This window comes from Geotrypetes seraphini, chromosome 4 (genome assembly GCF_902459505.1).
Source record: "Geotrypetes seraphini chromosome 4, aGeoSer1.1, whole genome shotgun sequence".
Lineage (NCBI taxonomy): Eukaryota > Metazoa > Chordata > Amphibia > Gymnophiona > Dermophiidae > Geotrypetes > Geotrypetes seraphini.
Window position 1 is genome coordinate 122,264,712 of NC_047087.1, and position 13,947 is coordinate 122,278,658.

Consider the following 13,947-nt stretch of genomic DNA (forward strand, 5'->3'; position numbering starts at 1 on the left):
CCCAAAAATGAAATTTGTAAACTGAACTTATCTCAAAGAACTTAAATCGAAATTGGCTACTCAGCAACAGTTGATGGCGAAGCCAAGCTCACATTCAGTCAATGCAACCATAGCATCCTTCAACGTCAGCAACCTGATCGCAAAGAAATGCAAACTTTTCACTGAAGGGGAATTTGTAAAAGATTGTTTTCTTGAAGCAGCTGACAATCTTTTTGAAGGATTTAAAAATAAGAAAGAGATTGTAGCTGCTATTCAAGATGTACAGTTGTCAAGAAACACCGTCATGCGGCAAATAGAAAAGATGTGTGGAGACACAACTGAATAATTGTTGGAAGATGTTTCAAATTGTGTTGCTTTCTCACTCCAATTGGATGAATCTACAGACATAAGAGACATAGTCCAGTTATATTCAAGATGTACAATTGTCAAGAAACACCAACGTGCGGCGAATAGAAAAGATGTGTGGAGACACAACTGATCAATTGTTGGAGGATGTTTCAAATTGTGTTGTTATACCAGGACAAGCAGGCAGCCTATTCTCAACATATGGGCGACGTCAACCACTGAGCCCGGATGCAAATAGCTTTGCAAGCAGACTTGCTTGAAGAACTTTTAGAAAGTTCATGACTGCCGCACTGCACATGTATGAGTGCCTTCCCGCCCGATGCAGGGTGCGCATCTCCTCAGTTCTCAGTTTTCCATGGAGCTGAGAAGTCCTATTTCGACGCTGTGCACTAGACTCAGTTCTACTTCGTGCTTTCTCTCACCGCGGCTCGTGTTTTATTTCTATTACAGGGTCACTGTGTTTTTCTTGTGTGTTTTATTTTTTTTTTAAAAGACTTAATTTGATTTTTCTTTTCTGTCATGGCGGGGCCTGCCTCGCGGCCTCAGCCTGCGGGCTCCGATCTCACTGAGGCTATTTTTCTGTTTTTCCGTTGCCAGCGTGCGATCTCCCTTACTGACCCACATAGGTGGTGTGTTAAGTGTTTGGGACCTGACCATCGTCCGGAGTCTTGTGCCCACTGTGCTACCCTTCAACCTCGAGCCCTCAAACGTCATCGAGTTCAGGTGGAAAAACTCTTTGGCGGTATGGATCCACTTTCCCCAGTCTCGTCCTTGACCTTGACCTTGAATCCTGTCAAGCTTCTCAATGGGGTTCCACCTTCTGCCTCGACCTTAATCAAACCCTCCTCATTCAGCGGGTCTTCGTCCTTGAGCAAATCTGCTAAGTCTTCTCCTGATAAAATGCTTGCCTCGCTGCCTCCCTCAGGTGAGGTACCAGCAGTAGTTATCAAACTGCCCAAGAAACATGTCTCCAAGTCAGAGTCATTCTTCCTCCTCTTCCTTGGAGACTATAGCCATGCCAAATGTACCAGATCCTCAAGTCTCAGTATCACATTTGGAGGCTATGATCCAGGCCATTTTGGATCGTCAGTCTGATAATATACTTGCCAAATATACTCCTGCCTTGATTCTGCTTCTAAGCACTTAGCACTATCACAAGGAGTCGAGTCCTTGGGAGTGCCTTGACAGGATTCTACACACTAGTTCATTGCCTTTTGGTGTCTTGATCTCCGGGCTCCAGCCCTCCTTCCTCGCATAAGGCGTCACCTTTTCCGAGGCATAGGGCGAAAACTCCTCGACAGCGAGACCTGCCTGGTTCGAGGCACAGTTTTCCACATCATTTGAGGCATCCATCGAGGCACAGATCCACTTCTCGAGACAGACCTCGTTTCTCCAGGCCTCGAGACTCCGAAGTTGAGGACACCACCTCCAGAGCTTTACACCTATACTTCTCCTGCGAGGGATTCTATCCATTCTCTCAGTGAGTCATCTACACCTGCATATTCAGATCTCGGATGTCAGTACTCCAGAGAAGCTTCACCTTTGTTCTCTGCCTTGCGAATTGCTTCGAAGTCACCTTCTTCCCCTCAAAGTCAACCTTCCTTGGAGCAGATATCTTTTTCTTCTTTCCTACGTCAAATGAGTAAGGACCTGAATATTACTTTGGACTCTGATTCCAAATTCTCTACGGAGTATTTAGGGGAAATGGATATGTCTCGTCCTCCTGCGGAGTTTCTTAAATTGCCCATTAATAGACTTCGTTCTCAAACTTTCAAGCGGAATCTTGAAACACCTTATTCCATTCCTGCTGTACCAGGAAAGCTGGAATCTTGTTACAGGATGGTCCACTGTAAAGGCTTCGCGAAATCTCAGTTATCACATCGGTCCCTTCTCGTGGAGTCTTCTCTGAAAAGGACCAATCCCGCCAAAGTTTATGCCACTGTCCCTCCTGGAAGAAAGGGCAGGACCATGGACAAGTTTGGTCGACGTCTGTATCAAAATTCTGTTATGGCAACTAGAGTTTTTAATTGCAATTTTGTTTTCATTTCTTATTTCAAACATTTGCTTGACACACTGTCTGAATATTTTAAATATATTCTTCAACACCATCTTCTAGGTTTTCAGCATGCGATTACCACTCTGACTCAACTCCGCATGCATCTCCTGCAATCTTCCTATGATGCATTTGAGCTTTCCTTGAGGGTCACTGCCTTTTCAGTGGCAATGCGCCGGCTTGCCTGGCTCCGCACTATAGACATGGACCCCAATCTTCAAGATCGTCTGGCCGACATCCCTTGCCAGGGCAATGAATTGTTTAATGACTCCATCGAGGCAGCTTCTAAACAATTGTATGAACATGAGAAATTGTTTGCTTCCATTATTTGTCCTAAGCCTAAACCTGCTACCTCTAAAGGCTTCAGGCCTCTTCCATCTTATCAAAGGCGTTTTCCACAGAGAGCAGCTCCTTATACATGAGCACCTCCTAAGAAACAATAACAACAGCAGCAAAGGCAGCAAAATTCTCAGACTCCTGCTGCGTCTAAGGCCTCTCAACCTTTTTGACCATCTAATACAGAGCATAACCTACATCATTCTGCCTCTGTCCTCTCCCCTTCCTATTGGAGGTCGTCTCCATCATTTTTACCACCGCTGGGAGATGATTACATCAGACCTCTGGGTGCTGTCTATCCTCAAGGAAGGATACTTTCTTCGTTTCCTCCAGATTCCAGCAGATCTTCCTCCAAGAGAGTATCCTTCCAATTCATCGCAGACCACCCTTCTTCAGGAAGCTCAAGCACTGCTTCATCTCCATGCCATCAAGGAAGTTCCTTTGGAACAGCAGAGCTGGGGTTTTTACTCCCATTACTTCTTAGTTCCGAAGAAGACGGGCAATCTGCACCCTATTTTGAATCTCAGAGCACTCAACAAATTTTTAGTCAAAGAAAAATTCTGCATGTTGTTTCTGGCATCCTTATATCCCCTTCTAGATTAGAACGATTGGTTATGTTCTCTAGATCTCAAAGAGGCTTACACTCACATTCCCATTCATCCAGCCTCTCGACAGTTCCTCAGATTTTGGATGGGAAATCTGCATTTCTAATACAGAGTGCCACCCTTCAGCCTGACATCATCTCCAAAAGTTTTTACCAAGTGCCTAGTTGTCATAGAAGCAGCTCTGCGGAACCATGGTCTACAGGTGTTCTCATACCTGGACGACTGGCTCATCAAAATTCAACATCTCAAGGGGTTATTGTAGCAACCCAATGGACTATTTAGTTCTTCCAAAGTTTGGGGTTCAAAATCAACTTTCCCAAATCCCAGCTACAGCCCTCTCAAATTTTACAGTTCATTGGTGCTGTCTTGGATACTACAACTCAGAGCTTTCCTTCCTCAGCAGCATCAGGATGCTCTCATTCACCTTTGTCACAAAATGTCATACCTCACTATACTGTCAGCGAGACACATGATGGTTCTTCAAGGTCACATGGCCTCTACAGTTCATGTGACTCCTTTTGCCAGACTTCACCTCAAAATCCCTCAGTGGACCCTGGCATCTCAGAGGGCTCATGCTTTCGACCCACTTTCTCAACACATCAGAATGACTCCTTCATTGAGACAGTCTCTCCACTGGTGGATGCTCCAATCTCTCCAGAGGTTTACTGTTTCAAACACCCCCTCATCAGAAGGTCCTCACGACAGATTATTCGACCTATGCGTGGGGGGCTTATATCTATGGTCTCCGTACTCAAGGCCATTGGTCCAGCATGGATCATCAGTGTCAATCTGTTGGAACTCAGAGCGATCTTCAATGCTCTCAAAGCTTTTCACCATCTTCTTCACGACCAGGTAGTCCTCATTCGGACAGACAACCAAGTCGCCATGTACTATGTCAACAAGCAGGGAGGAACAGGATCTCTCCCTTTTGCCAGGAAGCCCTGAAGGTTTGGAATTGGGCAATCCTTCACAACACCTTCCTTAAAGCTGTCTACATTCAAGGAGAGAAAAATTGTCTGGTGGACAAATTGAGTCGTCTTTTGCAACCTCACGAATGGACACTCAATTCCTCACCTCTTCATCACATTTTTTCTCAGTGGGGAACCCCTCAGATAGATCTTTTCATGTTTCCCCACAACAACAAACTGCCTCAGTTCTGCTCCAGGATATACTTTCCTCACCGACTGGAGGCAGATGCTTTTCTACTCGAATGGACGAATCGGTTCCTCTATGCATTCCCTCCATTCCCTCTCATAATCAACACACTTGTCAAACTCAAACAGGAACATGCCACCATGATTCTGATAGTTCCTCGGTGGCCCAGGCAACCTTGGTACTCCCTTCTACTTCAACTCAGCAGCGGGGAGCCACTGCTTCTACCAGTTTTTCCTTCTCTTCTTACACAGGGTCAGGGGTATCTACTTCATGCCAACCTGCAGTCTTCTACATCTGACAGCTTGGTATCTCTCAACTTAACTACCACTCTACAGTTTTCTAAATCATTACAGGACATTTTAGAGGCTTCTCAGAAGCCTGCTACTAGACAATGCTACAATCAGAAATTTTCTGCTTGGTGCACTATTCATCACAAGGAGCCTCAATCTACCTCCTTGTCTTTAGTTTTGGATTACCTGTTCCATTTGTCTCAATCAGGCTTCAAATCCACATCTATTCAAGTCTACCTCAGTGCAATTGCTGCTTTTCATCAGCCTATCGAAGGGAAATGCCTTTCTGCTCATCCTATGGTTTCCAGATTTATGAAAAGTCTTTTCATTGTCAAACCACCTCTCAAACCTCCTCCAGTGGTTTGGGATCTCAATGTGGTTCTTGCTCAATTGATGAAGCCTCCTTTTGAACCAATGGCTTTGGCTCATCTCAAATATCTCACTTGGAAAGTGTTTTTTCTCTTTGCTCTCATGTCTGCTCACAGGGTCAGCGAGCTACAAGCTTTAGTTGCAGACCCACCTTTCACAGTATTCTATCATGTCAAGGTAGTCCTCCATACTCATCCTAAATTCTTACCTAAAGTGGTTTCAGAATTTCATCTCAATCAATCCATTGTATTTCCAGTGTTTTTTCCAAAGCCTCATTCTCACCCTGGAGAAACAGCTCTTCATACTCTGGACTGTAAGCATGCTTTGGCTTTCTACTTGCAAAGAACTAAGCCACACAGATCTGCACCTCAACTTGTTGTCTCTTTTGATCCAAACAAGTTGGGACATCCGATTTCCAAGCCCACTATCTCCAACTGGTTAGCTGCTTACATCTCTTTCTGCTATGCTTAGGCTGGACTGCATCTACAGAGTCGAGTCACAGCCCATAAAGTCAGAGCCATGGCGGCATCAGTAGCTTTCCTTAGATCTACTCCTATTGAGGAAATCTGTAAAGCTGCCCTTCATACATTCACCTCTTATTATTGTCTGGACACTTTTTCCAGGTAGGCTGGCCATTTCGGCCAGGCAGTGTTACAAAATTTATTCTCCTAAATTGCCAACACTCCCACCATCCCATTCTGGTTAGCTTGGAGGTCACCCATATGTTGAGAATAGGCTGCCTGCTTGTCCTGGGATAAAGCACAGTTACTTACCGTAACATGTGTTATCCAGGGACAGCAGGCAGCTATTCTCCCACCCTACCCACCTCCCCTGGTTGGCTTCTCTGCTAGCTGTCTGAACTGAGGAGACGTGCGCCCTGCGTCAGATGGGAAGGCATGCACGGTGCAGCAGTCGCAAACTTTCTAAAAGTTCTTCAAGCAAGTCTGCTTGTGAAGCTGTCCAAATCCGGGCTCCGTGGATGACACCACCCATATGTTGAGAGTAGCTGCCTGCTGTCCCTGGATAACACCTGTTACCATAAGTAACTGTGCTCATTCTCACTTCAACTGGATGAATCTACAGACATAAAAGACATAGCCCAGTTACTAGTCTTTATCCGGATGGTTTTTGAAGACTTCAGTGTTAAAGAAGAACTACTTGGAATGATTTCTTTAAAAGGGAGAACTATTATCAGGAAATATTCAGTTCTTTCCATTCTTTTGTGACAAAGTGTAATCTTCCATTGCATAGGCTTGTTTCCATCACTACTGATGGAGCAAGAGCAATGACAGGTGAGGTTAAGGGTTTCATAGCCCTCTGTAGACAGCATGACAACTTCCCAGATTTACTTTCTTACCCCTGCATCATTTACCAGCAAGTTTTGGCAAGCAAGAGACTCAATACAAAGACTGTCATGGACATCACTTTCAAAATTGTAAATTCAGTTCGTGGAAGATCACTTCAAAGACAGCTTTTCAATCTTACTCTTGATGAAGGGCAGCGAAAATTATTTTGCACACAGATGAAAGGTGGCTAAGTAGGCACAAATTTCTGCAAAGATTTTGTGATTTGCTGAATGAAGTAAGAAGTTTTTTGGAGGAGAGGGGAGATGACCAAGCAGAGTTGGAAGATGAGGAGTGGTTATGTGATCTGGCATTTCTCGCTAACTTAACAGGCAAACTAAGTGATACGAACCTTGAACTACAAGGTAAATACAAATGCATTGGTGAGATGATGAGTACAGTTTCATCCTACAAGAGTAAATTTGAGCTAATGATGACTGACCTTGCAAACAACACTTTTGATCATTTTCCTAATATGCAGGACCATCTAGGATAATATCCAAATTTTATTTTTCAGAACGAGAAGTATGTGACAGAAATATGTTCTGTTATCCAGGAATTTGAAAATAGATTCTGTGATTTCCAAAAAATTGGAACAGTTGTGGAGTACTTCTCATACCCATTCAAAGTAGATGTGGACATTAAAGAAACTGCAACTGCTATCGGTAAAAATTACTCATTGAACAAGCCATCTGTTGAAAACAAAATATTAACCCTTAGAAATTACATTTTTCTCAATACCCATGCTGAGTAAGAATCATTTTGGAAGCTAATGCCTAGAGACAAATTTCCCAACTTGAGATGGTGCAGTGAAGCTGTACACTCCTGTTTCGATTCAACTTATTTGTGTGAATCTGCGTTTTCCCATCTGAAAATGACAAGAGTACACAACGTTCCAACATGACGAATGAACATCTCCAGGATTCCCCAAGACTGGCCCTCACGCAATATTCACCCAACTTCAAAAAGCTTGTGGATGAAATGCAGGCTTAGATATCTCACTAATAAGCAAGAGTGAAATATTAAAGATTGTGCAAGATCAGCCTAGATCAATACTCGACCTAAATTTAACACAAATTACTCAATAAAAGTTAAAGAAAATTATTATTCAATAAAACTTTAAGAAAAAATGTACTTTCCATTTCCCCTCGTAGTTATTACTGGATTTTCGTCTCTCTGTTTTGTTTTTACTTAACAGCTGATCACATCCAAGTAAATGCCAGAAGGTTCATTAAAAATTGGGGTGAGGTGTTAAAATTTAATTTAATTTGAAACTTAATTTCATGGTGGTAGATCACCGTTACTTTTGGCTGGAAAAAGTAGATCACGACCTATTTGAAGTTGGACATGCCTGTCCTATACTTTGCATCTTTGTGTGTGTCTTCAAAATTTCAGTAATGTCTCAAAGGATAACCAAATCTTTCAAAACACATGCATCCATTGATGCTTATACGAGTTGTTGTTGTTTCACTCATACTTTGAATGATCATCAATTTCCATCCTATGGCTGCCATGTAGTGTTCTTTCCATCGTCATGCTACCTACTAAAATAAACACTTAGGGGAAGATTCTCAAAACTTACCATGCCCCCAACAATGTTTGCTAAACCTGTTCAGCAGGTTTAGTGTGCATGTATTTTAGCGGCTGATTATCAAAACGGTTCACTGCGGTCTATTCTGAGTTTTCTAGCAGTCTCTGACTCTGCCATGAAAATGAAGTACAGCAAGGACATTAATATGAAAATGAGCACTCCAGGCGATTCTCTATCATCACCAGGTGACTCCCTAACCTCACTGTAGTACATTTGCGGGCAAATTTTTCTGACAGGGTCTGAGCTGTCATACCCTTATTTTCCTATCAGTGCCTGAGTGCTGATTGTCTCAGGGCACTGACAGGAAAGTAAGGTTTGACAGCTCAGATTCTTTCCTTCTCCCCCCCCCCCCCCCCAAATTAAAAAAAAAAAAAAATTAGACCCCCAAATTGAAGATTGGCAGAAAGGATGCCCACTCTCTCCTGCTATCACCATCAAACAAACCCCCCCGGCAGCGGGAGGGAGGCCCACTCCCTCCCGCAGCTGCCATCAAATAACCCCCCCTCTGATACCTCCCAGCAGTGGGAAGGATTCCCACTCCCTCCTGCCACTGCCATCAATCAACTCCCCTCCCCCCGGCAGCAGGAGGTATGTCCACTCCCTCCCACCGCCGCCATAAAACAACCTCCCCCCAACACACATACCCCTAGCAACAGGAGGGAGGCCCACTCCCACTGCCACCATAAAACAACCCCACCAAAACCCCCTCACCCCCCCCCCCCCCCCGGCAGCAGGAGGGATGCTCATTCCCTCCCTCCGCCACAGTAAATCAACCCCCCTGGCTGCTGTTGTTCCCCCAACGACCCAGCCACCCCTACCTTCTTCAGGAAGGCTGGCTGGAGGGATGTTCATAGGAGGGGGCCTAAAGCGCCTGGGCCAGTCAGAGCCTTAGGCCCCTCCCTGATGCATCCCAGGATGCACTAGGAAGAAGAAGACCCACCATTTTGAAGAGGCAGGCCTGCTGGCCAGAGGGATTAAGCATCCCTTCAGCTGGCCTTCCTGATGAAGGTAGGGGGGGTTGTCAGGAGTACAAAGGTAGTTGGGTAAAGGAGTGGGTATCCCTCCTGCTGTCGGGGGAGGGTGCTGCTTGGTGGCAAGAGGGAGTGGGCATCCATCCTGCTGCCTTGGGGGGGGGGATTGCTTTACGGCAGTGGTAAGAGGGAGTGGGTATCCCACCTGACGATCTACATTTTGGGGTCTTTTTCTTTTTAACTTGCGTGTGTATTCTGCACATGTGCTGATCGCTATAACCAGCAACTCATCCCATGCAAATTGAGTGACTGTCTGTAAATTTCATTTGCATGCGTGTTTTTTTTAAAGAATGACTCGTCTTTTTTAAATCATTAGATTAGCGGCTGCAATAGTGGCCTGTCAGATTTTACTGTGAACATTAGAGAATCTTCCCCTCAGAGCCCCTTTTATCAAGCTGCGCTAGAGATTTTTAGCATGAAACAGTGCAGTAAATGCTACGACACTCATAAAATTATTATGAGCCTCGGAGCACTTACCACCAGTCCATGTTAAAAACCTTTAGCGCAGCTTGATAAAAGGAGGGGGAGGAGGTTAATCTCCAGTTTCACATTGCTTCTTTTATTATTTGTTATGTTGGTTTAATTCCCATAATTCATGTTTGGTGTTCGTATTCGGCCAATTAGTAAAATATGCTATTTGGGACAACTCTAAATTTGCCCATACAATTACAAAATGGATTTTTAATTTTAAGAGTCTGCCTTGTTAGATATACCACCCAGAGCAACCCATGTAATACTATGGGGCTAATTTTTTGAAACCTGTTTTCTAAACGGATTTCTCTAGTGCTTGTCCATAGTGCATCTAAATCTCAAGAGGATGCATTAGAAGTGTGGTTTTGGTGGGACAAAAGCAGACTTACAATTTGGTGTTTTTCTGTAATAATCAAACATTTTAGAAAACATCCAAGGTACAATTTGGACATTTGGGGCTAGACCTGTTTTAGCAAAAAATAAGTGCCAAAAAGGTGCCCAGACTGACCAGATGACCACTAAAGGGATGAAGGCATGATACCCACATACCCCCCAGTGGTCACTGACCCCCCTCCCACCCTCAAAGATGTGAGTGAAACAGTACATACCTCCCTATTTGATTGCTGCTCTATTAGGACTAGCCATAACATCTGAAGCTATCAGGTCTCTGGAGTAGCCTGGTGTTTGGTATAATCAGTCATAGAGGTAGGGACTCAAGCTCATACCCCACTCTAACTAGTACACTTATGGTGGACTAGGTGACTTTGAGCCTTCTATATTCCACCCAAATCCCACTGTACCTACATGTATGTGATACATGCAGGCATAAGTGTTATTGGGGTGGTATACAGTTGAAACCAGTAGGTTGTGGCTGGGTTTTGGAAGGCTTACCATATAATATAAGTACATGAGCATCCTAAATATTTTTCCCTGTAAGTCTGTAGATCTGAGGCATCAAACTCCATGCTGCAGAGCTGGAAGAAATGCTTCTGTATCTTAATTACTGCTCCTGCCTTTCCTGCAGCATGTCCAATAGAATACAGGGGAGGAAGCAGTTGCTGTAGCCTAGTAGCTGTCATTGAGGATGGCAAGTGGAAAAGACATTGACAAAACGAACAGACAGTTTCAGATAATTTTTATTGGCATGACAATTTGACCTATATTGCCAAAGTAATAATTATAGCAGATAATGTAAAAACAAAGACAGAGAGATACTGGGAGAAGACTAAATGGAGCAAGGAAGGGGTGAAGGGAATGGAAAGCGGTCACTGGTTAGAAGAGATAATGTTGCTCTGCAATACTTGAATAGGCAGAAAGGAACTGTAAAAGGAAGAGAGGCTAGGTACAGGGACTGATAGTGGAGGAATAGACACAGGATGTTAGGGTGAGAGGAATTTAGGACGAGAGCATGGGCTGTGGGGGAAAGGTTGCTAGCAAAAGAAGACATGATCTGGAAGTGGGGTTGCCAGATGTCTGGATTTCCCCGGACATGCTCTCTTTTCAAGGACTCTCATCAGGAGTCCGGGCTGCTTTTCAATTTAACAACTTTTGTCTGGGGAATCTGGACATCTAGTAACTCTACAACAGCTCAACCTATCCAAAGTCATCATCCTCCCCCACACGCACCTATCCAGAGTCCTGTTGCCTCTCCAGTCCCCCACAGGATCCTGTGCTTGCTCACCCGGTGCTTTTGTAACTCTTCGGCCATCATCAGCGTCAGTGCACCAAACACGCTGCCTTCAGCAACCAGGAAACTATGTCAGGGGGTTAGGTTTTACCTACCAACTTGCTTCTGTCAGCTTCTTCAGAAAAATTAGTACTTGTCCTTAGGGGAGCAAGACAATTTGCCTGTTACAGAGTCTATGCTTCATCATAAACTTCCATAAGTCAGCTTTGCACCTTACTAATAAGATTTCATTTATAGGTGCAATTAGGGGGGAATTCTATGGAACTGCACAGCGCAGATTTCTCCATCCCTGCAGAACATGCAGAATTGTGTGAAGTGTTGGCATCAGGTCTCCCCCTCCCCTAAATATCGTATGACATGAAGAGAAGAAAGTGAACTGCTGAAAATTGGGTCACTTCCTCCTCCTCTGCTGATTTAGATCCAGTTTAAGTGAACTGTGAAACGATAGGAAAGTTTGCATGGTTCACGTCCTCTTCTTCCTCCTGATGTGTGATCTCTGCAGATCAGGGGGAGAGAGAGTAGCTGATATGCCATGAGAAAGGATGGGGCTGAAGAACAAATGAGTGTGTCAGGATAAGATGTGGTAGAGCAAGGTAACAGTGAGTCATAGGGATGGTAGGAGAGGGGGCAGATTAAGATGATGGTGCATCATGGAGATGATGGGGCAGGGGACAGAGGAAGATGATAGTACACCATGAGGAGGGTGAGCAAGACGAGTGTGCAATGAAGAGCAGAACAACAGAGCAAGGTGAGAGTATGCGCTGGAGTTTGGGGAGGAGGCAGTGAAAGTTGAGTATGTGTTGTGAGCATTTGGGGGTGGGGCAGGCAAGAAAAAAAGAACTACAGAAAGCTGAGGGTGTATCATGGGGATGAGAGGGAGGCAGAGGCAGTTGAGGTGTGCCACTGGTTTGGACAGAAATCAAGCTTTAGGGTGTGCCATGGGGAGAGTAGAGGAGACATTCAATGAAAGGTTGAGGTATACACCTGCGGGCAAGAAGAAAAAGAGGTAGGGGTTGTGCCTCGAGGGAGGATGAGGTTGGGGTGTGTGCCTCAGGAGAGCAAGAATGAGAGATGGGATATTGCATGCCAGTAAAGACTTTGGAGGCAGAATTAAGGGTCTTGTTGGGAGTTGGAGGGAGGGAGGGAGGAAGAACGTGTATAAAGTCTATGTTTTGAGTGGGATGAAGAGATAAATGTAAAGAAGAGGCCAAGTCTAGAGAATTGCCAGAGCATCCCTTACCAGTTGATCCTAGGTGCTCCTAGGGGAATTCGGTGCAAACATTTTGAAAATTCTGCATACAATATTTTAAAATTCTGCATTGATTTTTAGTGTTTTTGCAGAGAATTTCCTCATCCTAAGACCTGAAAGTCCATCCGGCTTTTTCCTCCTCAGGCTCTAGCATTCCAAACTCCATCTCCAATCAGAGTGAGAGATGGGGAAGGCTAGAGACTGAGGAGGGAAAAGGCAGGAGGAACTTTCAGGCCTTAGTCTTATTGCACAGAATTTCCTTATCCTATTATAAGTGCACTTCTAAAGCAGTTGTTCATCAGATTGTCAGCTATGGATATTACCAGTAGTATAAATAATGCTGAAAAAGTTACTGCCCTTACGATCTTAAAGTCATAATTCTGAATTCAGGGAGATGTGACTGCTCAAGACCAAGCCAGATGTCTCTATAGTATGCCCCAAATTCTGTTGTGGGAAAAAAAGCTTAACTACAATTAAAAATAAGATTTAAAAAACATATTCCCAGTACATGTTATTTTATTTATTTAAAAAATGTATATATCGCCTGGAGTCTCAGCGGTTTCCAAAATAACATACATAAAAGAAGTAAGTTAGGATTCCTGTCTTTTGAGTATAGCCAGTAAGTATCACTTATTTTTAGTGGCTGAGACTTCTACCTCCCAGATAAATTAGAGTGCAGATACTAAGCCCAGCAATCAAACCTAGGTCTTCTGCACAGCAGCACACAGCATTGCCACTGAGCCAACCCAAGTTTCACTTTAAGATTACATGTCAGGGAATTCTATGCAACTGTGCAATGCATCTAACCTGCTAAATAAGGAAATGATCCTGGTAGATGAACCATGACTTTTCATAGTATATGAAAAGATTTTACAGCCTGTGGCTACTTTCTGAATTCTCAAATGTTGCAAAGCTACATTTAACCTGCTGTTTTCTACTTGCCTCTGTTAAATGTAAACACTGACTTTTAGGAAAACCTTCCTCTCCCTGTCACTGATACCCAGCAATTAATTTGTATGTTTTAATTTAAACTATATACAATTTAAAACAGCCTTATAACTGAAAGTATTTGCAGACAAGTATAATCTGGCTAAGAGTGAAAAAAGTTATTAAATTTGTTTCCTAGGCATCATTGGCAGAAACAGACAAAATTACCCTGGAAGTAGCCAAACTGATTAAAGATGATTTCCTGCAGCAAAATGGATACACAGCTTATGACAGGTGAGAGAAACTGGTTCTTCACATTCTTATTTTGCTGTATGTTGTCCTGGGTGAGGGCATAATGAAAGCTTCTTGTACAATCCCACTTTATTCCGGGATCAGTGGGTTATTTCTGTCTACCCGCCAGGACTTTGTAGGAAGCCTCAAACTTCAGAGACTTAAACTCTTCCCCCTCTTACCTCATCACTATCCCTGTAAGCA

The 13,947-nt window shown here is 43.8% G+C and overlaps 1 protein-coding gene across 4 annotated transcripts in view; it reads left to right on the top strand.

The window, feature by feature from the left end:
• Window positions 1–13,947, top strand: part of ATP6V1A (ATPase H+ transporting V1 subunit A) — a 176,318-nt gene that overhangs the window by 146,283 nt on the left and 16,088 nt on the right. For all 4 annotated transcript variants that reach the window (XM_033941981.1, XM_033941978.1, XM_033941979.1 and 1 more), the window contains one exon: window positions 13,652–13,746. In XM_033941981.1, coding sequence (XP_033797872.1) covers window positions 13,652–13,746 — 95 coding nt within the window. The remainder of the gene's footprint in view (window positions 1–13,651; window positions 13,747–13,947) is intronic.